Here is a 26506-nt window from a genome sequence, read left to right on the forward strand (position 1 = left end):
GTTACACCCCTCGTACTCATTCCTGCAGTGTCTCTGCTTGGCTGCACACTCGCCTTATGTTTTCCAAGAGTGTAGTAAAGATACAGCTGTCCAGTATTGCATTCATCAACATGTTAAATGTGTTTTGTGAGAGATTGCTCATGTAGTTCATCTAAGCAGCTTATGTTAAGCCTAACTTTAATTTAGCCGATTAAAAACAAAAAAATTAATGATTGTAAGACAATTTTTTTCCTTCAAAGTACTTTATGTTAGAGGGTGAAACAGAATTAATATTCATCATCTTACCATATAATTCTTCTGTGTCCAGGTTACTGAAAAAAGATAAGAAATGATATTTAGAAATTGTATGAATGAAGTTAAAATGAAGTATTTTGCAGAAAATGATAAAATACCATAATGATCATGTAACAGCTACAAAGACTGCAAAGACTGTGTGAAAATAGAGTAGGGTTGCATTGAGGAAGATTTTTTAAAAGTGTCACTTCTGGAAAAGTGGTGCAAAGTTGAATGTATAAAGCAATCGCCAGAGACAAAGGTGGAATCAGCAAGGATATTCCTCTGTCTCCATGGTGATTGCTCCAGTTTCAAAAAGTTGCACTTTACTTATAAATCTCCCACAGTGAGACAAGTTTACATCAGTGTCTCATTGACGATCAAAATACAAACTTACAGAATAAATCTCCCTTTACACAGTGTTTTTTCTTTTTTTTAATTATTAGGAGTGAAAAGTATGCATGAGTATATAGTGGGAATTATATGAATAGGTATGTGAAGAGAAAATATACAATGTACAAATATACAAATATACAATGTGTTCAAAGAATCCACAAAATAAGACAAATATAAAAGAATAAAAATATAACGGAGCAGAAAAATATATGAATTCTGTATAAAAAGGTATACAGACACTGCATCTAATGTCGTATAATGCTATTAACATCCCACTCACAATTAAGGCCATGAAGGCGTCTTGTATTCAATTTAAATATTTAAAACGCTTGTCTTTTGTTCAGGAGATATTTGATATAATCTCTTCTTTTAGAAGTGAAACAACTCTGTGAGCCTTGAAAGAAAATATAGGAAATATCACCCCCATTATATGCCTCAGTAATGACTCACAAGGGAATTTACATTTTACTTACTGATGTCCAAAATATGTTCCCTAATACACTCCTTAAGTTCACGTTGGGTTTGACCCACATATTGAGTTGTACACTCGAGGCATGTAGAAAGGTGAACCACACACTTTGTTTTACAATTAATAAAAGAAGAATCTCATAAGCCTTATTGTCAATGAAAGAATAAAACCGTTTTGTTTTAACAAAACTGCTACAATGTAACAATGTAACTATACATTGTTTGAAAGTGTGTTGCTAATGAAATCAATAAAGCTTGGAGAACTTAGAGTACCCCAAAGTTGGGGCCATACGTGAACTGCATCTTATAGAATTAGGAATAACATGTCTGTAATAATCATCAGATTTCAAAATTGTAGAATGTTTATGCAAACGTTTATTGATATTAGCAAACTCAGCACTAAATTGGGAGCAGAAAGAAGGGGCCTCATTATCCCAATTTCTTCATGATTTATTTGATTCCAAAAGGAGGGATTTCCAAGTACATCTCTTAACTATTTCATAACCCCAAGTGACCAGGTTCGATTTATAACCTTTGTCTTTGAGACACCTTTTAGCTGATCTGCATGGAACTTGAATTTGGCATCATCTGAGCAATGATGTCTAATCCAGGTGAATTCCCTACAAAAAAAGTATGTCACGGATGGCAGCCAGAAGCCAAAACAAGGAATTCCCTGCCGCATGTTTTCTATCATTTTCAGTTACAATACAACCTTCTCCCGAAATAGGCAAACATAAATTAAAATATATGATTCACGAATAATTACTCCCTACTGAAAAAAATCATATTAAAATTGTTCTGATTAAGTTTCAACCCAAAAGCAGCTAAAACCTCCTGTGTTCCATTCCAAATCAATATTACGTCATCGATAAATCTGCCATTAAATACAATATGATCCCTGTAGCGATTACCATCTACAAGGACATGGAGGACATCCCACTACCCCATAAAGAGATTAGCGTGAGAGGGTGCAAAATGCGCCGGCATTGCCACACCATGCCCCTGTAGATATAAATCGCCTTCACAAAAATAATAATTATGGCTCAAAAGAGAATCCAAACATGTGAATAAGAATTGCTGTACATCAGAAGAGAGACCTGAATAGAATAAAAAAAAAAAAAAAATGGGTCACTGCTTTGAGGGACAGAGGCATATAAGGAGCTGACATCCAGGGAACCCCATTGGTTCCCTGTATTCCACTTCACAAATTCAAGTTTAATGGACAAGATAAATAATGGTGAAGCATGTATTAGAGTAAAATAATGCCATCTTGGGATTCTGGAAACATTTATAAAACACTTGACATTTAGTATCGAGGCTTATAATAAGGTCTCCAGAACTCCTTCATGGCATTATTTTCCCATAATGGTTTGGTATTATGTATCCTATAATTTTAATAGATTTTTTTTTTTTTACATTGCTTTCATTTGCATTTTAGCAGTAATTCTCTAAACAGAAGAAGGAAACTCTAAAAGGATTTGAAGAAACAAACAATTTTGCTCACATCTACTATATAACAGAAAATGTGCCATTCATGTACATCAAAGAAATAAATTTACTTTCCATAAGGAGATATGCCTGTGATCAAAGCAGATTATCTCTTAGGGAGCTCTCGTACACGAAGATGACCCCATTTGGAGGATATAAGTAAGTCTGGCAGATTCTAAATTGGTCTCTGTCTCACTCAGGGAAAACAAAATGAATACAAAGTCAAGTCTAATGCAGGTATATGTTGTATACACCAAATAAAAAAAGACATGTGCGCACTTACTGTATGTAGAAGTCTATACATGAAAATTTGAACATGTGCGGATCTAAGACATTTGATGCAAATGTGTTAGATAATAATTCTCCCTGTTATATTTATAGCCAGTTTTGCATGAGTAGGAGTTGCAGTACACAGCAGCAGTGTCTGTATTTACAGTAGGTCTTATTTTAAATATTTGTTAGGCTTTTTCCTGCTTCATATAACCATACATATTAAATGATGAAGCTCTGGGTACCAGCATTTACATAGTTCTTGTTATATGCAGCTTAGTGCTAATGTCTCAAATTGTGTTACAGTTACTATGAAGTCAATTTACTAAATGTGATAACCAATAACCAGGTGTGTTGCTTGGATGATGACCTGGGCTAAAGAAAAGAATGGGGTCCTGAAAAGCAATAATTATAATTTGGCACTGTTTCTTTTATCCTTTAGTCTCCTGTAATATCGAAGTAGAAATTCATCTCCAAATACATAATTAGCATTGCCACGTTCATGCACCATATCTGGAATTAATTATACAGCACAGTGCAGGGGAATGTCTCTGGGTGCAGGGTTTTAATACAGTGTGTGTATGTTTAATGCTGAATGTTTAAGGTGAATGTTGCAGGTGCAGGGTTAATGCAGCATGTTGTGGGATTAGTAGATCAAGTGTGGAGTAAATAAAGCAAGTAAATCAAAATAATAAGCCATACATTGCCCCTGGTGTTTTTGCCACCCAGCAACTTCTGTGTCGACAGCAAGTAAAAAAACAGGTATTGTCAATAACATATCTGTAACAACAGCAATGTGGCCTGTTTTACCTTGTTTAATGGTAAACAATCAGGTGAATGGAGACTGAATACTCATCCAAAAATACATAGTCAGATCCTTCCAGGCATAGAGGTGTCAATTCAAAATACTAACCCTTACCTATAAAGCTCTAAACAACACAGTGAGGATGGGGGCTCCTCACTCACATCATCCTCAGGCAGCACACTGGATCCCAGGGATGCCACCCTCCAGCAAAAGGTAGAAAACTGGAGGGTGGACTTAAAATGTAAATTTTACATGTTTGTCATTTTGTTTGTCCGTGTATCTGTGTATGTATCTGTGTGTTTCAGTATGTCTGACAGTGTATGTATCCATGTGTGTCAGTATGTCTGACAGTGTATGTGTGTGTGTGTCAGTATGTCTGTGTGTGTATGTCAGTATGTCTGACAGTGTATGTGTCTGTGTGTGTCAGTATGTCTGACAGTGTATGTCTCTGTGTGTGTCAGTATGTCTGACAATGTATGTGTCTGTGTGTCAGTATGTCTGACAGTGTATGTGCCTGTGTGTCAGTATGTCTACCAGTTTATGTGTCTGTGTGTGTCAGTATGTCTTCCAGTGTGTCTGTGTGTGTGTGTACCTGTTGTGTGTGTGTGTGTGTGTATACAGGCACATACAATGGCAAACATACTGACACACAGATACATACACTGACAGACATTCTGACACACACACATAGGCACATACACTGATAGACATACTGACACACACACACACACACACGCACATATACAGACATATTGACACACACACACACAGGCACTTATACTGATAGATATACTGACACACACACAGGCACATATACAGACATACTGACACACACACAACCACATACGCTGATAGAGATACTGTGTGTGTGTTAGTATGTCTGTATATGTGCCTGTGTCAGTATGTCTATCAGTGTTTGTGCCTGTGTGACAGTTTGTGCCAGTGAGTGTGTCAGTATGTCTATCATTTATGTTTTTATGTGTGTCAGTATGTCTCAGTTTATCTGTCTGTGTATCTGTATGTGTCTGTGTGTTTATCTGTGTGCGTATCTGTATGTAGTCAGTGTGTGTATCTGCTTGTGTGTCAGCGTGTTTACCTGTGTGTCTGAGCACCAACAATAAATAAAAATACACCCCTCCATTCAAACTTCAACATTACATACACACACACTCCTGCATTGAAAGTCAACACTTTATACAAACACACCTCTGTCTTAAACACCAAAATTATATATAAGCAAACCCCTACATTCAAAAACCAGCACTACACTTAAATGTACACTTGCATTCAAACTCTAACACTACATACAAACACATTCACACAAACATACTCCATACAAAAAAATTTTTACATTCAAACACACAAACAAAGTGCTAAATACAACCCTGCAAGCATGGGAAATTGGTAGAGCCCCAGCTGTCAATGCATTGTTGGAGTTGCACGACAGATAGGGTTCTAACTTCTTTCCAACCATGCAATTGGGGGTCCAAATGAAATTCTTGCACCAGGGCTCTTTCTACTTTAGTTCCCCCACTGGGTTGGGGTGGAGGCGTGATTGCATGCCAGGGAGTGGGTCCAGGGGGCCCAAACAAATGGGTATGCCACTTCTCGGTCTCTCCGCTCTGCTGGCGACCTTCTCCTGTTTGCTCATTGCGCTCTCACTGCTAACTCAAGCTTACAGGAATTCACTCCTATCCTTTGAAACAGCCTGCCTAACCCCATCATACTCTCCTATAGTTTTCAGTCATTTAAGAAGTCCCTCAAGACCCATCTCTTCAGAAATGCTTATGGCCTCCCAGAGTGCAATACACTTGTGAGAAAATTATTTAGAACTCAACCGCAGGTGAAAAAACTAATTGGACACTGTCACTTTAAGAAAATATATTTTATTTAAATAAAGAACTTTAACCTTGGCAGTCTTCTGCAGCAATAATGTTTTAAAATAATAATGCATGAAGAATGGGAATCTTGGTTGAGTTTAACTTCACAAGAAAAATAGTAATTGGTTGTAAATGAAAATAAGAAATGCTTAATTAGCAGCAAGCAGTAAAGTCCATTAAACTTCAATATAAAGTTGACAGAGCAGGTGATTCCTGTTGTACAAAGTAACAGTCTTTTAACTTGAAGAAATAAACTTTATAATAAAATATGTCCTGGTATGCGAAGTGGTTGTAGTCAATTGACTCAAAGAATAATAACTAACATTTGAGTAATTTAGAATGAAAATGTACATATACCAAGGTTTAGGCTACTGTCCAGCCTTGGTATATACTTAGTGGAGCGCTTGTGGAAGATGATAAATAACATAATACTCTACAGGCATCCAAGCGATTATACCCAGAGCCAGGTTCCCAGGGCTCTGGTAAAGGTGAGCACTAATTTGCTTTTTATAGAGATATCACCACTGGTCATTGTATACTGCACCATAGGAGTTTCTCTGTGAACCTATTTAAAACCTGGCCAGGTCCTTGCTCATTGCCCAATCATGGTTTCTGTTTCGTAACATGTTTAGTGCTCCTGGTACTTTCTTGTGATTTCCTGTTATTAACCTTGGCTTTGTTTTTACTCTGTTATCCTCTGGTGTCCTGACCCGGCTTGAGTATTGACCTGTGTATTTCTATTATCCTGACCTGGAAACTCCTATGACAAGCCTGAAAGGGTCAGGTGCCACCAGACGGCACAGAAATGCTTGCGATCTGAGCCTGTCCTATTATAGGCTCTGATAAATGTGAGTTGGAATTCCCCACTATTCTCATTTAAGATTTACCTTCTCCACAGAGTCACACTATATATTTATTTATCTTTCTCTATTTCTCTTTCTCGTTCTCTTTATTTATCATCTGCATAAATTTGATGTGAGTATTATTGTCCATCTAACGATCTTCCACAAGCGCTCCACTAAGTATATACCAAGGCTGGACAGTAGCCTAAACCTTGGTCTATGCACATGGTAGTGAAAAAGAGACACAGGTAGAGAGACGGTGTCAGGTTGCTAACGATAATTGGGGGGTAACCCCTATAAAGTGTAAATTAGAAAAGTAGAACCAAATACTCGTACCCCAAGTTTAAGGAGGAGAGGTGTCCAATTGAATAGAACACTCTCTCTTCTCTATATGGAGCGAGTATATATGAAGCAACCCATATTAACAGTATACGTAAATAGTTTCTTAAAATATAACCTTTAATAAATCATTAAAACTCAGTATCAAAAAAATGTAGATTGAGTAGAAAAAATATATAAACAATAATCTAAAAAAGGCTGTAATCAACAGGCCATTGATATGTTACTGAAAGGGCTAAATAGCCTCAGTCTGATTGCAGCCGCGGTGGTTATAGGTAGAGGAAAAAATAGTTATTATAGTTATAAAATGATCAAAACATAAACGTAAACACAATCCTCATACCACAAATTCGCCACCCTGGAGGTAAAAAACCAAAACAAATACAGGTTTTAACCCCCTCCTATGTGCTGCAAAAAATGTCACAGCAGCTAGGACACCTAAGCAGTGGTCTGTAAATAGCGTTAACACATAGGGCTGGATAGTGACCAGTCCCTAGATAGTAATTAAACTAGAATTAAACTAGTAGATGTTGAAAATGTGACGTTTTCCTGCAGCATTACTAGTTTGGTTTTTCTACCTTCATCTTTGTCCCTACAGAGAGGGGATAATCTCCATTGGAGACTGTGCATGAATCTAGGCAGTGGACGTTGGAAATGTGACTTCTGCATTTGCTTGCAGCATTATAAACGTGATTTCGTTTTTCCTTTCCAAATTATATCCACCATTTATGCTTACATAAGCCCTATATCCTACAAACCAATGTACCCAGACATTATCAAGGAACATACTGAGATCCAGAGTGCTCCGCTGGGTCCCCATGAGAATGTATTTGTATCTAATGTGTGTGGTCAATTTATGAATCAAGCAATCCCTTGATGTACTCAGAAAACCTAGTTCCAAGTCCGATTTAACTGCATGCCATTCTAGTAACATTAGACATCATGATGCATAAGGACACTACACTCTTAGTGTCTGTCTATGTATGTATATATACAAATATAGTATAGTATATACATAACTACTGCTATTAAATATCTTTTTTGAGAAACTGCTTATAAGGTGGACGCTCTTTGTCCTATGGACAACACTGTCACTATTAACCTCTACAGTGTTACAGTAATTTCTACTGATGTCGGTCGGAGTGCCGAACTTGTACCCGGTCACAAAGGGTTAAACTAACAACTTACTTACTCCCAGCCCCTCCCCTTCCAGTATTGGCTAACAATTGACCAATGGAAACGAAGGGAGGGATATTTAAACTACCACCAGTCAGTAACCCGGTTCCCCTGGACGAGCCAAGTATTGGCGAAACGCGCGTCGGGACGCCTGATTATTTAATGTCTTATCGTAGCTAGATATGGAGCTTTAAAACTAGGGACAGACAGAAGTTTTTCTTTGATAATATTCTCCAGTATACTCTCTAGCAAAGGGACGCCTGTTCATCAATTATCGTAGTCTATTTATGGAGTTTGAAACTAGGGACCGACAGGATGTTTCTTTGACTCTCCAGTGTACTCTCGAATAATTGAATTGAAGCAGATTGCTGTCTCTTTTTTACCGGCGGCAGGGACACTAAGCTAACTAAACTTATCGTAATTATCTAGGGACTTTGAAGTTTCGATCAGGATTTTTCCTGGTCACTATCCAGCCCTATGTGTTAACGCTATTTACAGACCACTGCTTAGGTGTCCTAGCTGCTGTGACATTTTTTGCAGCACATAGGAGGGGGTTAAAACCTGTATTTGTTTTGGTTTTTTACCTCCAGGGTGGCGAATTTGTGGTATGAGGATTGTGTTTACGTTTATGTTTTGATCATTTTATAACTATAATAACTATTTTTTCCTCTACCTATAACCACCGCGGCTGCAATCAGACTGAGGCTATTTAGCCCTTTCAGTAACATATCAATGGCCTGTTGATTACAGCCTTTTTTAGATTATTGTTTATATATTTTTTCTACTCAATCTACATTTTTTTGATACTGAGTTTTAATGATTTATTAAAGGTTATATTTTAAGAAACTATTTACGTATACTGTTAATATGGGTTGCTTCATATATACTCGCTCCCTATAGAGAAGAGAGAGTGTTCTATTCAATTGGACACCTCTCCTCCTTAAACTTGGGGTACGAGTATTTGGTTCTACTTTTCTAATTTGGTCTATGCACATTTTCATTCTATATATTTGTCACAGGGGGTGAGGGAGACTTCCCCTGGAGTGTGAAACTGCTGTTGCATATAGTGTTTAAAATTATCTAAGCGCACCTTTCACAGTTCTTTTTTGTAACACATTTGAGTAATTTGGCTAATGACATTCAAAAGAGATAGCAAGGGGAATCCCAGAAGGCAGACATTAGTATTCCTTATCCTTCTCATATAACTTAGGGTAAGAGGCAATTAATAATTGCAATCACTGGAGAACTTATTTTTCCTTTCATGAATGATGGGAGTTGAAGTCCTTTCCAGAGTAGAATGAAGTATGGTTCCCTGAAGTAAGTGAAGAGAGGTAGGAATCCAAAGTTAAGTCTGTTCCTTGAGAGTGAGAGTGGAGTAGAGCGAAGCCATGATCAAAGCCATGATCAAAGTTCGGTACACAGGAAATCAGGTTAGCAGAGTTCTGTAGCGAAGCGGCAACAATGTAGTAGTAGCGAGAGCACATCAAACCACAAAGATTTATTGAGCACTTTGGATGCTGTCGCGGCTTCCTTTTGAAGGGAAGCGTGTGACGTCAGATGCATGGGCGGAGACTGATCGGCGAAACCCGGAAGTCATACGGGTAATGCCGATCGGGATGAATTCAACATGGAGGAGTTCAGAGATAATATGGAGGAATCCTGACACAGAGTAACTTCTATGTCTCTGGCTCTCTCCTAAAGAGCCCCACTCCACTCAGCTGCAGTTCTATTCTGTTGTATGTTTGTTTACTGTCCCCCTTGATGCCCTTCCTATTCTGTCTTTATACTACACTCCTCTAGACTGTAAGCTCATTTGAGCAGGGTCCTCATCAACTTTTTGTTCCTGTATAGTTTTGTAATTGTCCCATTTATTGTTAAAGTTTCCCCTTCCATAAAATTGTAAAGTACTGCGTAATAAGTTGGCTCCATATAAATGAAAGTAATAATAATAATAATGTTACAGAGAAGTTTGTAAAGACAGCAGAAGAACTTCCAACATCGCTCTGGCTCTGAATGATTTGCATGTAATTTAGATAAGTAAGTGCATTAACCAACTCGTTTAACTACTTGCAACTGCTAGGCCTCCAGGAACAAATGTGGGTACTCACTATAAATGCGGGCAAAGTTGACTTAGTAGGGTTTTTACCCCCTTCCCGACTGCGGACGCACCAGACACAACCGACAAAAAATGGTCGTTGGGGGGCGTGGCCGACAGCGAAACAGAGCGGACGTCTTCCCACGGAGCTCCGCTCAGACCTAGAGCAATAACACGGAAAAACTACAATATTGTAGAATTCCGACCCGAGAGACAGACACCCCCCAAAAGAAGAGACTATGGGGAAAAAGAATAAGAGACATCAAGGTCCTGCCAAGACCCAGCAACCTGACATCAGGCTAGCTTTTGAGCGGCCGGCGAACTCACAGAGACCCAAGATGGCGCCTGAGGCCTGCTGCACACCAGAGGCATCTGAAGCCTCCCTGGAAGAAGAAGACTCACTGCCTTCTCCTAGATCCTCTGCCACAGAATCTGAAGAAGACGAGGCGCCTGCCACAAGAGGGGACATAAAACGGCTCCTGGTGGAGATGAGACAGGTATGGAAGGGCGACCTCCAGAAACTGCAGAAAGAAGTGGAGGGGGTACGGCAGAAGGTCAATTCACTAGAAATGAGAGAAACCTCCAGGGACGAAAAAATGAGCACCGCAAGCCGAGATATTCAAGAGCTTACCTCACAGGTAAAGCAAATGAAACGTTCACTCACCACAATGGAGGTCAGACACAGGCGGAAAAATCTGCGCCTCAGAGGCATCCCCGAAAAGGTCGACAGCACGCTCTTGCCCTACTCCCACAGCCTCCTGACAGCCATGGGCATTGCCGATAACCTCGACCTACCACAGATCACCTCGGCGTTTAGATTGCGGAAGTCAGCGGCAGCGCCAGAATCAGCACCTAGAGATGTAATAGTGCTGACCCGAGACATATCCGTGAGATCCACCATACTCGCAAAATCCAGAGAATTGGGGACAGTATTGATGGACGGCCACAGAATAGCTGTTTACCCGGACACTCCATTCTCCATTCTCATGGAAAAGAGACAGCTGGCACCTATAGCCAAGAAGCTAAGAGACGCCACTATCAGGTACCGCTGGGGCTTGAATATGACGGCAGATAAGAACCATTCGGCCCATCAAGTCTGCCCAATAATTTTCATCAAGTTTTTATTTGGGCTGAAGCTCCAATTGTTTCTGTAAGCTAGCAATGATACTATATATAATTATTTTGTTTTCTTTAACACATTGCCTGTGGGCTGTTAACTCATAGCAATCTGTGTGCACTAGGGAGCTAAATAAATAAATAAATATATATATATGTATATATGTATTTTGCTAAATACAAGAATCAGTCATATGTATGACCTATAAGTAAAGAAATTCAACAAAATCTAACAAAAAAGCTTAAAAGCATTTTCTATGGGTACTGTCGTCTGGAGAGAATTAAAACAATGATCAATATAATGAACAAAACAGACGGAATGTTGTAGAAAATGAAAATAGTATATAAATTAGTTAAGTCCTATGAACGATTTTCAATAGTTCAGATTTTGCTACCTCCTGCTCCTGCTACCTAGATATAAATCAGCCGGGGAGAAACAATATTTTAGCTCACTTATACCATTAAAAAGAAAATCTTCCCATGAGTTCACGAGACAAGAACAGTTAACCTCAGAAATGGTAAGCAATCCAAGAGATAATGTAAACTTCCTCTATGCCTTGTCAGTAATAGAATGCATGGTAATACTCTAGCCAACGGTGTCCTTACACCTGGGAAATGAGCAAACAAATACGTAAGTGTAGCGGAGAGGTAGTATAATCCACAGTATCTCCGCTGGGTAACAGGAACAGCATAAAATAATCCAGGCAAATAAATACAGCATACAATAATCCTGGTAGCGTTGTAAGAATCCTTCCCTCCCAAGAACTAGACGACACATAGGCTGGGAGACAGCTGAGTTTTTAATCACAGGTCACAGTATTTATGGGATTCCCCATGCAAGGGGTTTCCCTACTGACATTACAGGGGTTGTACAGTAGGGGACTACATGGGGAACTTAACAACCTGGACATTTCTCCCATCAAACACTGCTGTACGAGAGGGATACTCCCACTAGAACATACAGTTAAGTGGATTATCCCTCCGTGCAGCAGAACTGACATTTTACACGAAAATATATAACTTGTATAATAGTCATCACATTTGAACGAATGGACGTTCGGTAGATAGTTGGGGTCTGAGCGCACATTTCGTGAAAGTACCGCTCAGATCCCAGCATAAATAACCGAACGCCGCACGAAACCAACAATATGTGTAAGTTACTTTCAAACTGCCGATTGACTTTAGGGAACCACTTTACCGAAGGACCGGGGCTCCCGAACGGCTTGGAAGTCAAGCGGTATTCGTGCCGCCGAGTAGCCGATTTTAGTTCCAGGCGCTCAACGACAAAATACCGCTGGGCTAACAAAGGATCCAAGATGGTCGACCGCCGCGTGGTCGGTAGCCGAACGGTGGCCACCCTGAATCCTTCTAATTACCGATTGCAACAATGTTGCCATCCTTAATGGGAGCCACACGACCTCCTGTGTGTGGTCTCCCAGCTGTAGTTTGTTCGTTTCACGAACAGTGTTGAAATTCAGTGTTCGTGAAACTATTGTATGGATGCTGGCGGTTTTTCATGCCGCCAGCATACGAACGGTATTGTTTGCCTGGAACCCATTAAGCAAACATACACTTGGTTCTTAAAACGGTATACACATTTTTATGAGAATACAGTAAAAAGTGGCTAATTTTGCCACAGTAAGAGACACAGAATCATCTCACTATTTCTTTCTTTAATTGCATTTTTTTGTTTTAGAAGATTATTCCGGTAAATGTTGCTGTTTTAACCTGTCAAACCTGCTGGTTGTCAGGATCGGGACAGGGATCCAACACGCAGAGTACAAACAGTAGCCAGATACGTATACCGGACCTTAGAATGGCCGGACTAACGTAAGTAGTACCGTAGAGAATGGTCAAAGACAAGCCGAGGTCGAGGGTAACAGAAGACAGGTAAGCGAGAGACAAGCCGAATCAAGGGAGACAGAGATAAGCAGAGTAGAGCAAACAAGCCGGGTCAAAACCAAAAGGGATAACTAGAAAACACGAGCACTGAGTGACTAGCAAGCTAGAACCACGACAGGGCAATGAGCAACAGGGCGAAGTATGTTTAAATACCCTGGCTAGAGAGGATAGACACGCCTCCGACGAGTCCTGATTGGTCTCCAATGGATTGAGTGACAGGTCGTTCCGGATTGGCGTCATGACGTCGGTCTCCGGGCACCATGCTACATAAGGAAGTAACTCCCTCGCGGCCAGCGTCTATGTGAACGGGTCGACCGCGAGGAACAGGAGAAACATGGCGTCCGGACGGATAAACGTCTAAGTCTCTACCTCTCTCGGAGGTAGAGACCTCAGGTACCCTGACACTGGTATTCTCTGTATTATTTTTTTTCTGTTTATAAATTTTTTATTCATGAAATAAATCATTTTTTTTCTCTTACACAACATTATTCATATATGCTTTGTAAATGTATAATTTTAGTAGTAAATATTCACATATATATGAATAATTTGAAAAATAATATAGTGTATGTTGCAATACAATACATATATAAAAATTGATATTGTTATCAACAAATTTCTTACACATACATCCATTCATACTTAAGTGTCAGGGGAGGTAGGGGAGTAAGAGCAATGTATAGTTTGTTGTTTATATTTAACATTCTCTGTATTTAATGCGGAATAAAAATAAATAATAAAAACGTATATGCGCAAGTTATACAATATTCTTTAACTATTTAACAGTTCTCATATAGCGCTCTTATCTGGAGCTCTTACAAATTTATTTAAAAAATACCAAATTGCAAACAGGGATAAATAATTAGTAACAGTGAAAAAAAAGAAAAAGAGTACCCGAACAGTGAGCATACAATCTAGAGGGGAATTGCACATTAAATCAAAAGTTTATGAAAATAAAATACAATTGCGAAGTAAGAGAAATATATCTATAATTGTCATGGTAATGCTAGAAGTGCGAGGTGTTCTTAGTGGGGGTACAAAAATGGAAAAATACCTCCTCATCACTTAAATCTCTGGTAAACTGTAATAACCTTGTGGTTTTAAAAGGATGTATTAATGCACCTTCACACTGTTGTGCTGGACCCTCTCACCAGCAACGTCAAAATCCCCACTGCAAAATATACATACAACAGTGAAGCGTCAACTCAGAATTCTCCTCGGATATCGGGTTCACATAAAAAAGAATTAAAATACACAAAATATAGTGAAATACCATGAGGATAAATAAGTAACCTATATATATATATGCACGTAGGGATCATATAGAGTGCTGCTATTGCAGTAAAAATCTGTCCCTTACTAGATGCTAGAAGGTGAGTGTATGCAGCCGAATGCTGCTACTTATGAGCGCTTTTTGTTCACTCTGGAACAAGCTGAAGTCCCTGTGTTGTGTGTAGATTCAGGCTCCGGCTTAGTAGCCATCTGTCCAATCAGATAAGGTGTGAAATACTGCAGCTTCTCCAATGTTAAAATTTGTGGGTCCAAGATCTGTACCCGCCCATCCAATGGCATCAACACGTCTACACGTTTCGCCGTAGGCCTCCTCAGGACATCAGTGTTCTACCGTTGCCATCTTTGTTCCTGGTATTTAAGGGCAACAAGAGCCGCCTTATAAAAGTTCTCATTGGTCCAAATTCAAAAACTAATTTGCATAGTCCATAAGTCTGGATTGGCAAAGTCCATTAGTAGCAATCAATGCATTTCAAAGTCCAGTGAAACTTGCTTAAAAGCGAAATAGACCATTCTAAAACCTTTATCTACGAAGTCTAACCCAATCTCATATTGGTAAAGGGTTATTCAACAATAAAAAATGACGATTATATTCGCCTATTAAAACCTTTTACAATCACCATCCCCTAACTTCAAATTCAATTAGAAATCAAAACATAGATGGAAAATAAAAAAATATAAATAAAAGATAAAAAATATTGGCATTATCATCTTTAAAATTCAACATATAAACGAAACATAATACATTGACCCCAATGATCATTCTTATTATATAGAGAACACTTAGTGGTTCTCTAATATGACTTCTTTCTAAAAACAATTAATAAAAGATTAAGACGACATATATCCTTACAATATAGGCAAATGTGCGGAGTGTATATACAGCTCATGACAAGGTTAAAGGATCACTATAGGGTCAAGAACACAAACATGTATTCCTATAGTGCTAAACCCACCATTTAGGTGGCTAGCCCCCTCCCCTCCTTAAGCCCCCATTAAAAGTTTAAAACTCACGTTATTTCCAGCGCTGCCATTTCGATGATGTGACATCATTGAAATGGGCATTTTTTAGCCAATCCAATGTTTTCCCATAGTGAAAGCATTTATTGGCTAAAATCGGCACGGGGGCGGGGCCAAATGCCGTTTTGGCCAATCAGGACCTCCTCATAGAGATGCATTGAATAAATCCTGGAACCAAAAATTATTTTTCCGGTTCTATAACTTCCAGAATGAACTTGACTGATTCATCCGGATAAAGGGATGATTTCTCTAGAAATTAATGTGAAGCTTCAATACCTAATTTCTGTTTTACAGTGTAAAACAGTGTATAGCGAGGAAACATCTGCCGTATCGATGATTGTGCCAAGAGAAGAGAATTGACCAAGTTGGTTTACCAGAATCAATTTGCATTGAAGACTTCACACCTATAGGACAGCAAAAAACCTGCGTGATGGCCACACTGCTAGGGATCCAGGAACAATAGGAGGTGATAGAGTTGGTTTGTGTTGAATTTTGAGGTACAAGTAATGGATTGGGTTATGAAGTGACTGGAAGATGTCTGTGAAGATATGTACCCGTAGAAGTTTGCACAAGGGAAGACTGAATGTGTGGAGGGACCTTGTTCTAGTGGTTTGGATCAAAGAGGGAATATGAGCTGAATCATAAGGGAGCGCATGGGTGTAGGGGTTTGGTAAGTGAGGTGATGTTCAGGTAGAGAAAAGTTTGGAGTGTTCAAGGGTCAGGAGGGACTAGGTTAGAGGAGGGATTTGAACATGACAGTAAGACATTTCAGATGAACCATTGGCATATCAGATGCCAGTTAAGCTTTTAAAAAAAAAAGAGTCTGGCATTAGCAGAACAGGACATGCTAAGGAGTATGTGGGCAGCAGCATTTTGGGTTTGTTCATGCAGAGTAATGGAGTGTTGTAGAAGGCCAAGTATAAGGGAGTCACAGTTATCAAGCCTGGAGAAGAATTTTGCAGATGAGAAGGTCAGTAGCGGCAGATTTTCAGAATAGTTAATATGTCAAAATGACAGAAAGAAGTGACAGTGGCTATGGAGAGTGGTGTTGGGAACAAGAGTTGAAGAGGAGAGGGCTAAATTTTTGTCATAGACTTACCTGCATTTGGCAACCGCAACGCTCCAATCCTGCTACTGTCCTTAGGCCGCATGGCATGAACATTCCACTACAGGCCTCTGCAAAGATATTAGGACGCTGCCTGCTATAAGGGTGCGCCCTTAAATAAATTTGGAAACTATGTCATGCCCTAAAAGGGGTCACGTCATCTAGCCGATCCATGCTGTTTGGAGTTGCAGAGATTATGTGGACCAATGAGAACACATGTGAACCTATTTAAAACCTGCCCAGGTCCTTACTCATTGCCCAATCATGGTTTCTGTTTCGCAACATGTTTAGTGCTCCTGGTACTCTCTTGTGATTTCCTGTTATTAACCTTGGCTTTGTTTTTACTCTGTTATCCTCTGGTGTCCTGACCTGGCTTGAGTATTGACCTGTGTATTTCTATTATCCTGACCTGGCTTGTTTTTCATGTATCCGTATCTCTGTATTCCTGAGCTTGCCTATTCCTGACTTTGATTCTATTTTGTAATACGTTAAATCTGGCCACTCGAAGTCACGATAATACAGCTTTTGGATCCTCACTTTGTGGGTATCCTTTCGCCTGTGTGTAAGGATAATGGCAACTATGGCAAGTTTTGGCTGGGTTAGTTTGAAGAAAATATGATGACATCCATCAGGCACCATCAGAAAGGTATGAAGAAATGGGGGAGGAAAGATCAGATATAAACAAAGGCAAAGAAAATAAGATCTGGATGTCATTTACAAAGAAAAGGGGATTGAAGCCTTGCGAGGAGATGAGATCAGACAGAGGAGGAAAAGGAGAGGTCCAAGATCAGAACCCTGTGGTATTTCTGAGGTTAATTATTTGTAATTGTTGGAAGGTTTCACACAATGGCAAATGGTACAGTAAAGTGCAAAAATTCTAAATATTTTATTGATCCACCTTCTGAGAAGGATATAGATAGAAAATTTTGTTTTTCTGCCATCACCGCTGCTGTCCGCTGCTCTGAGCAGTAAGATGTTTCTCTGAGTCATGTTTGATCTTCAATAGAATGTATAGTTGAGTGTTATATTATGCTACAGGACATATCATTTTATTTACTTTTCTTCCAATCTGACTAACTAGTTTATAGATTCACCTTCGTCATCGGTTTGATTTCCTGCAGTGTATAACATGGTTTGATTAGTCTTGTGAATTTAGTCATAGCTGAGATATTAAGTCTCCAGCTGGTGTATCGAGCTCTCATTAGAGGCAGCTTGCAGGAATATATCATGTAAAATGTGCAATGGCAGAATCCTTGTTAACCCTCTTGTGTGCGAGAGGCATGATCAAAGAATTATTGCAAAGCAATTTACGTCAAATGATGAAATCAGCAAGAGAACGGTCAGATTTATAGCATGGTTTATTTAAGATACAACGTAGCAATAATGACTTACATAAAATAAAAAAGAAACCTTCGTTTGCAGCATTTAAAGTGTTATCTGGGATATCTTGGTGTATATGAAGGTATTTTATTGCACTTGTAAAGCAGAATTAACTTAATTTAGTTTTAGAGATTCAGGCCCAGATTCAGGAACTATTCATATTTATATTAATGAGCAAAGACACAATTAAAGGAACACTATAGTCTCAGGAACGCAAACATTTATTCCTGACACAATAGTGCAGGAATTGCTGTTTAGGTCTACGGCCCCCGTCTCCATGGAGATTACATTTGTAATTTTACCTTTTCTCGCACACCATGCAGGTTTAGCCGTGGCAGGTCCCGCCTCCCGTAGGAAAGAATTGGGAGCCTATTGGGCATGTGCGTCAAAATGTTTGCTGCGCCAATCAGCATCTCCTCATTGAATCCATGCATCTGTATAAGGAACGTACAGTGTCCCCATGCTGAGCGTGGAGACCCTGAATGCCAGTGCCACACACTGTACAGTACTGGACTAGGAAGCACCTCTAGTGGCCGAGTGAATGCCACTATGAGTGTTACAAGCCAGTAATGTAAACACTGCCTTTTCTCTGCAGGGACATGCTATAAACAGCAGAACTACTATGATAAGCTGTAGTGGTTCTTGTGACCATTTAAGGAAAAGGCTGATTATTAGCTGATGATTTACACGTGAAATAATTATGTTAGGTTTATAACCTACATTTTTTTGTCTTTATCACAGCAGTCAAGACTCAAGTGACTCTTAAATTGAATTCTTTTTCGCAAGGGAATGTCTCTTTTTCAATAAACTAAACCGCACTCAACAGACAGCTACTGGACTATTTTTACTTTATTCATGTACTGTTTTTTATTGTTATTTTAATTTTATACCAATAAATAACTTTAATATTTGCTCATATTAGTCCAAAAAGTAATTTCTAGCCTCCAGGACCTCATGTGGGGAATGATATCCCAACTAAATTAGCATACTGCCAACCAACCTCAGAGCCGGGAAACCAAGGCTCTGTTTAAGGTGAGCACAACCATTCTTACCAATATTATATCCATCTTCCATATAGTACTACACATCTAGTTTATTTCTTTTTTGCTGTATACCCCTGGATGAATACCGTTTGGGACAAAGGGGTGTGTTAATGCCTCAAAAGCAAAAAGGAGTTACTTATGGGGCCAATACCATATAGGCTCCAGTCCATGTGAGTGGTTCTAGCCATTTGTTACTATCACTCACCCTTATTCTGTAAACCATCTGCACTATATTTTCTTTTTTGTTGTTTTGTATGTACATTCGGGTATATACTTTCAAGGTTGTCACTGTACTGGAGGGGTGAGTGTACCCCCTTATCATTTATACCTATTATAGCGCTCCACCTGTTGGTATAAAGTCTATACCTTTTACTGTAATATTTGTACTTCACTATGGATAAGGGTATTCCACTTTTTGTGTTGAGCTGCTTCTTCTGTTTAGGCACTTTAGAGTATCACTCACTATCTCTGCAAAGAGATAGTTTTTGGTTTTTTTTTGTGTTATAAACCGCACTCGAACTAATTAAATTTATTTTATTTTAATTAAGAAAAAAAAGGTATATATTGCCATAACATACAAGGGGGCAGAAAAAGGTACCATATAATTTCATACAGCCAGAATATCACAATGTATGTACAAAAATCAAACTTAAGCTTCTAATTCATAGTATATACAAATCAGACCTCAATTCATCAAAGGACATCAGTTAAGCATCACTAGTTCAGACAGCAACAAGTTCATATCCTATAAAACTCAACAATAGGTTGAATAGAAGACGTTGAAGAGATTTATTGTAGAACATATTAATAAAATTAAGTGCAATCACTGCATTAATAAAAAAAAACATGCAGATATGCTATTACATGTACATTGTATTGAATTAAAATGTTCTCTCTGTAAGTGGAGATACATTCAATCAACTCTCAAAACAAGTATTCTTAAGAGCCTAGTCACTTGCTAGCTACGGAACATCCAGTTAAAACATTACGATGTAACACAGGGAAACAAACAATCAAATACTCTATTAGATTTACAAGAAAATGTATGTTACATAGTCTTAGAGGTGTACATGCATGAAACTGATGAGACTGGGAAAAAAGGAGGAATTATTTGTGTGCAGTGCACGCATTTGTCACAACGCGGTTCATTAACCCTTTCCCTCCCAATCTCGTGAATACAAGGGGTAAAATGTATTGAGGGTTAATTTTTATTATGATTTAATCATAATCTGCTACCACAACCTAAATATTTATGTGTGAATCGTTGTCTAGGAGAACTGTACAAAAAAAAAAACATAAAAAATGCCATTAATCTTTAAAACAGTAACATAATAATGATAATTTCTTCAATGTCATAGATAGATAAAGATGAGATCTAATTATCCGTAATCCAACTTCTGAAAATGAATCAAAGCTCTGAAGGGGCTGTTAATACTTGGCCAAGCTAATTGCCAAATGATTAGGTCTAACTTTAAAGTCTGTGACATTTTCTTTTTGCTAAGAGATCAAAAACCACATGCACCAGGTCCATATCCTGCCTTTATTTGAAATCATTCTGCTCATTGGAACTTTCAATCAAGCTCATTGCCTGGTGACTCAAATCCTGCCTGCACATTTCAGATTCACTTTCTTGAAATAAATGAGAACAGATGAATTCAGATAATATTCTTCACTTTATTTCCAGCCACAGATTCATGCATAAAACAAATAGCACCACATGGGAAATGCTACGAACGATCAAGAGGAATATATTAACATATGGAGCTCAGTGTTTTTATATCATTTTTATCCCATAAGCATTGCAAACGATGGTTAGCACATAATACATTGTATCTGGCACATTTTTCGACTATGACTATCTATATGTTAATGGCTGCAGGTAAGTCATTAACAGTGTTGGTGCAATCCCAATCACACCTTTCATTCATGTTTCTCAACAATACTTTAGAAATTTTCTCTATTCTTTTTGTGAAAAAGTGCCCTGTACTATAAGTTAATCAGTTAAAGGGAACCTAAAGTTCTGAAAATAATATTTTTCCTTTTTCATAACTATAAGTTCCTCGCCATTACCGGGACCTCTGCCCACCCACTTATATCTCAAAAAATGCCATTGAATACATTTTACTCACCTTGTTATATATATTTTACTTGAATACATTTTACTCACCTTGTTACTCACCTTGTTATATATATATATATATATATATATATATATATATATATATATATATATATATAACAAGGTGAGTAAAATGTATTCAATGGCATTTTTTGAGATATAAGTGGGTGGGCAGAGGTCCCGGTAATGGCGAGGAAACTTATAGTTATGAAAAAGGAAAAATATTATTTTCAGAACTGTAGGTTCCCTTTAACTGATATATATATATATTTGATGATATTTCTAGGACAGCAGATTAGCAAGTTAATATATATTAACAATTATAATGTTAATATATATTAACAATTATAATGAAATACTAGAATTTTTTTTTTTAATTAAGGTGTAAATTACTCCAACCCCCCCCCCCCCAAAAAAAAAGTTACATTACTATACCACCTCTTCTTTCTCACGCCTCCTATCCATCTAGATTGGAAGTTTCCATGGCAATAGAGCCCACAACCCCTCCTTTACTTGTTTGTCAAATTTTGTATTGTCTCAAATACCTTTGCCTTGCTACTTGTACTAATTGTGCCCATGTACAGCAATGCAGAGAAACGTAAAATGGTTGCTGAGATTTTTGCGTACCGTTACCTGCATATATGTATACCCACTGACTCCCTGTACAAAACAGTGATGGACTGTTGAGCTCCATTTCTGGTTAGCTACAGCCATATGGACCTTTTATATCGGCTTCATGACTTATCATTGAGAGGAATTATATTTTACATATGCAAATAGCAACATAACTCTTTGTTTTTCGATAGCAGCGGTATTATGGTAGAAAGAACAATATTAGTCATATTATCATTAAATATTGGCATCAGGAGAATCTCTTGTGAATTATTATGGCTATGATAGAGTATAATATAGGGAGAGCGTGTCAGATTGCTTTTACTGCTAGATAATGAAAATAAACAAAACAAACATCTATGAAAAGAGAAGTGGAGGGAATTCACTCCAACTCTAACTTTCATAATAGAAAGCAACCAAAAAATATAGAAAAGTAATCAGAAAATATATATATTTTAGCATTTATTAGTATATGGATTAGTATCCGGAGAAAGTGAGAATACTTAGTTGCACCATAAACAAGTAAAAAACATATAACACAAAAATCTACCAGGCGTATGTAGTAAATATCATGGCTATTTACATATAGAGTAACTGCTGTAAGTCAAGTAGCTAGTACAGATACAATGTAACTACCCGGCTAATATCGAGTACAGACAGAAAAGACAAGGGTCGAAAAAGGTAATTATCTTTATCTATCGAAGGTCTGGATACAATGACAGAATCGTTGCAGTAAATACATCAAATGGAAAAATCCCTATAGTGCCTTCTTGGGCACCCCTGCACATACTGAAATAACAGCTATCGTGCCTTCGAGGGCACCCCTTAAAAATACTAACCCCCCCCTTAAGTTACTCTGTCTATTTAAATAAAATATCAGGTGGCGATCAAAAGTATCAATATAAAGGCTGCAGAATTGTCCCCAGATCCAAGCCACCCTCATATACAACGGTCCCGATGCGCATTTTGCCACTAACTGACTCTTCCAGGGGAACAGAGTGTTTAGAAACTGAGGTTTCAATTTGGTGCCTCCACCGCTGATTGGTCAATAACAAGAGAGTACCATTGGATCAAAACCTCATGAGGGAGGAGTTAGGAAGTAAGACGGGGGTTAACTCTATCATTGTAGTTAACCCATTACAGTGAAGGGAATAATTGGCAATATCTATTAACAATATAATTGACATGTTGAGTGAAAACAGATCATGAACGAAAATGAAAATAAGTACAATAAAATTAATAAATCCCCCTCACGGAGGTAGGGAGAAGTGTCAAATTAAGTGTAAAACCTTGTCAGATGTTAAAAAATATTATACTACCTACCGCTGTCACCTTTAATACGAGCGAGGGGTGTGGCAATAAGTTAAATACCTGTAAAATAAATCTCTAAACCTTACCATTAGATCTTTTTTTCAGCCCATAAGTAGATCAAATGAAAATCCATAAGGTTGCGGTGAACTTTAAAATGGACAAAAAAGGACAGGATTGCAAAAAAAAAAAAAAAAAAACTTGCAAAAAAAAATTAAGATCTGAGCTCGCAGGGTGGGGAAAGCTTTATGAATCCCTTTTTCAAATCTTTAAAAGATTCTAAAAAAATTGAAGATCAGTATAAGAATGAAGATCAGTATAGAGAAAAGCCTATACAACATAAATTTGAAAGGTATATAGACGTCCCTAATACCAATTTTTTTAAGAATCTTTTAAAGATTTAAAAAAGGGATTCCACTGTGTGAATGTATGGGTTGCAAAAATTGTAAGCACCAAAATCGTAAGGTTGAGAATTTTAAATCAAGGGCAGGGAACCCTATATACAAGATAGACTCATTTATTACATGCCATTCGAAAGGTGTTGTTTATTTGCTCACGTGTTTTTTTTTTTTTGTTTTTTTTTTTTATCTTTCTTTTATTGAAGCATATCAGATTGGGTACAAAATAGAGAGAGGGGAATGCAATATCTGGTACATTACAGGGTGAATACAGCGGTAGCTTAAACAGTTACATTTCCTGATAAAGGATGCTTCATTTTTTTTCTTTTTTAGTGTTAACAAAAACGTGTTACTGTTAGCAGTAGTGCCCATCCTGATATATAGTTAGAGGGTGACAGTAGATTATGCAAAACTGGGGCACATAGCTAATGAGTAAAAATTAAGGTCGTATTAGTTATATTAACAGTATGAAATGCCATATACGAAACAGCAAATAAAGTAAAAGATCGCGTTTCAACGCGTATTATGCTTGATGTTGCTTAAAATATGCTTATAATACTCTTGTAGTTTGCTTGATATCTAGTAAAACGTTCTATTAGTTGCGTTGTAAGTGCCTAGCTGTATTATAACAATCAGCAACGTAGAATGACATTGCAAGACTTGAAATACACATATATGTTACAGAGTATAAGTTGCGGACAGCAAGGGCACCAATAGGTTAAATCTCGCTTGTATCCCAGCTAATAGTGTTAACCTATGGTAAAGTAAAAGCATGGAATTTAAAATTGGGATAAGCAATGTTTACTCCGCTGTTTTAAGTTGAAAGAAACAGGCTGAATTGTAGCTGGTATTGTAAGACTTAGAAAACTTAGAAAAATTACCCAGGGCTCACGTGTTTTTTTAAAAATCTTTTTATTAATATTTATTTTTTATTATACTAATAATCTTTGTCTCCTTTTTTCATTTTCCCTTTTTCTACAATTTATTAGGTATTTTACCTTTTATTAAGAGATGTTTTCCTTCATTACTTTATACAAATTATTATTCCCCATTATAAGTGTATTTCACTTTAAGGGTTTGTCCTCCTTATACTATAGACATGTGTTCTGAACATATCTATTATAATGATATACAATGTGTTTTATTGATGCATAGACATAGTCATTACTATTTTTGTATAAATATGCTTTTTAATTTATTATTGCACTTATATACTATTAGTTGTTTTCAACATATGTATATTTCCCTGTATTTTGAATTTCAAAGTGGGAATTATAATGTATTGATATAGTTTATATGTATATTTAATTTTCTGTATGTAGTCGTTCCCCCTTTTTCTTTCCCACTTCCAATATGGCGAAAACGCCAGTTCCTCCGACCTGTGTAAAGAGGAATAACGCTATCATCGATAGACCAGAAATTACATCACTAAAGATGACGTCCGGATCATGTGACCGGACCAAAAATCACGTGACGCGGATGTTCGGCGAACCCGGAAGTGATGAAAAACGCCGGCGAAAACGGCGCCAACTTTAAAGATTGGAACACTACTTAAGAGAACGAAGAGCAGCATGAACTATGCACTTTGATAAAGACCTGGAGGTCGAAACGCGTTAGTGTTGGACTTTTCATCATTTATGTTATTTTAGCTTATTTTATTCTTGTATTTTGTCCAGTAAAGTTTTTCACTTATCTCTACAAACTGGGTATCCTGAATTACTTTATGGCTGGAAAGAAGTTATCCTGGTGGGGAGTCTGAAAGCCTGAATAAGCTTATTATTCATCTGCCTTTGAAGTCAGAGCCAGCTCTATGTGGCTCTGCATACTGTGAGTGACCCATCACCCTCCATTTATTTATGTTCCTTTTAGAACAGTATTACACTATGTATATGTTTTTATTGTAGGACATTCAGGAGGTGTTTTCATTCATCAAACTAAGTATACCATATTTGTGTATATTTTCTCTGCACCCCCCTTATACTGTTCTCTTTCACTGTGTTTTGAGTGCCGTTTAGTGATTTTAGGCACTGGGGGTAGTTGCTTAGTCTTGGTTAAGCGCCAAATCACCATTTCTTTGTTGTTTGTACTCTAATAGGTAAATCTCGAGACTTACTTGTCAGTTTTGAGATTTACCCGTCAGAGCATTGACTGGATTTAACCTCCGTTATTTATTAATACTAAGTATGTTACTAAGCATTTATTACTAGTGTTAGTTCAGTTGTCTGAAAGATAACAATTCTGAAAAGGAAGAGCATATTGTATTTTTTTGTTTTTCAGCTTCTTAGTAGATATCTCCCGAATCCTTGTGGGATTGCCATAGGGATAGCAAAAAGGAGCTATCGACTAAACAGATCCTTAATTTGATACCTTTAAATATTGCAATACTAAAGCAATACCAAATTAGGAAGGTATCTGCCAAAAAGCTGCAAGATGCATTCGCAGTGGCGTTGCACAGATAAGAGCTTCATTCGTCCGAATGAAATTCTGAAACGAAAATAAAGGTTGAATTTCATCCAAAAATGAATGAACAGACTGACCAATTTTAGTTCAGACAAAACAAACCTTTTTTCTTCATCCAAATGTATACAGATGAAACAAAAACTGAGAATAAAGCAGGTATCATATTCCTGGCACCGTTGTGATGATTTGTGATATACGCTGGAATGTTCTCTTGTACCTGAATTATAGGCTAATAGATGTAATAGTTCATTTTTAATAGAATAAGTTTGGCATTGCCTGGAAAGAAACATTTGTGTGTACCCAGATATAATTTTTTCTAATTTACTTTTAGCCAATTAATAATGAAAATAGATAGGACTCCTGACTGTAGAAAACACAGTTGTAAATGCTTCATTGATTGAATTAAGGAATAAGCATGCGTCTTTCCGGCTGTGAACACAGAATAAGCAATGGTTCACTTTTTGTTTCCAAATTATATTGTACTTGCTACCCAACCACTGAATCAGTGATGGTTCATAATAGTACCCAGATGTTTTTGAACTAGACTTCCTACAACACTCAGTCAGCTGACCATTGACCAACATCTTAAAGGGATCCTATAGTGCCAGAAAAACAAAGCCGTTTTCATGGCACTATAGGGTTAATAGGTCTCCTCCCATGGGGCTGAAGGGGTTAAAACACCTTCAGCCACTTACCTAAATCCAGCGACGTTAGCCGGTGG

At 37.8% G+C, this 26506-nt stretch overlaps 1 protein-coding gene across 1 annotated transcript in view; it reads right to left on the reverse strand.

Annotated features, from left to right (window-relative positions):
* NECAB1 (N-terminal EF-hand calcium binding protein 1) overlaps positions 1–26506 on the reverse strand; it is a 219049-nt gene that overhangs the window by 124739 nt on the left and 67804 nt on the right. The window contains exon 4 of the mRNA XM_063451266.1: positions 286–311. Coding sequence (XP_063307336.1) covers positions 286–311 — 26 coding nt within the window. The remainder of the gene's footprint in view (positions 1–285; positions 312–26506) is intronic.

This window comes from Pelobates fuscus, chromosome 4 (genome assembly GCF_036172605.1).
Source record: "Pelobates fuscus isolate aPelFus1 chromosome 4, aPelFus1.pri, whole genome shotgun sequence".
Lineage (NCBI taxonomy): Eukaryota > Metazoa > Chordata > Amphibia > Anura > Pelobatidae > Pelobates > Pelobates fuscus.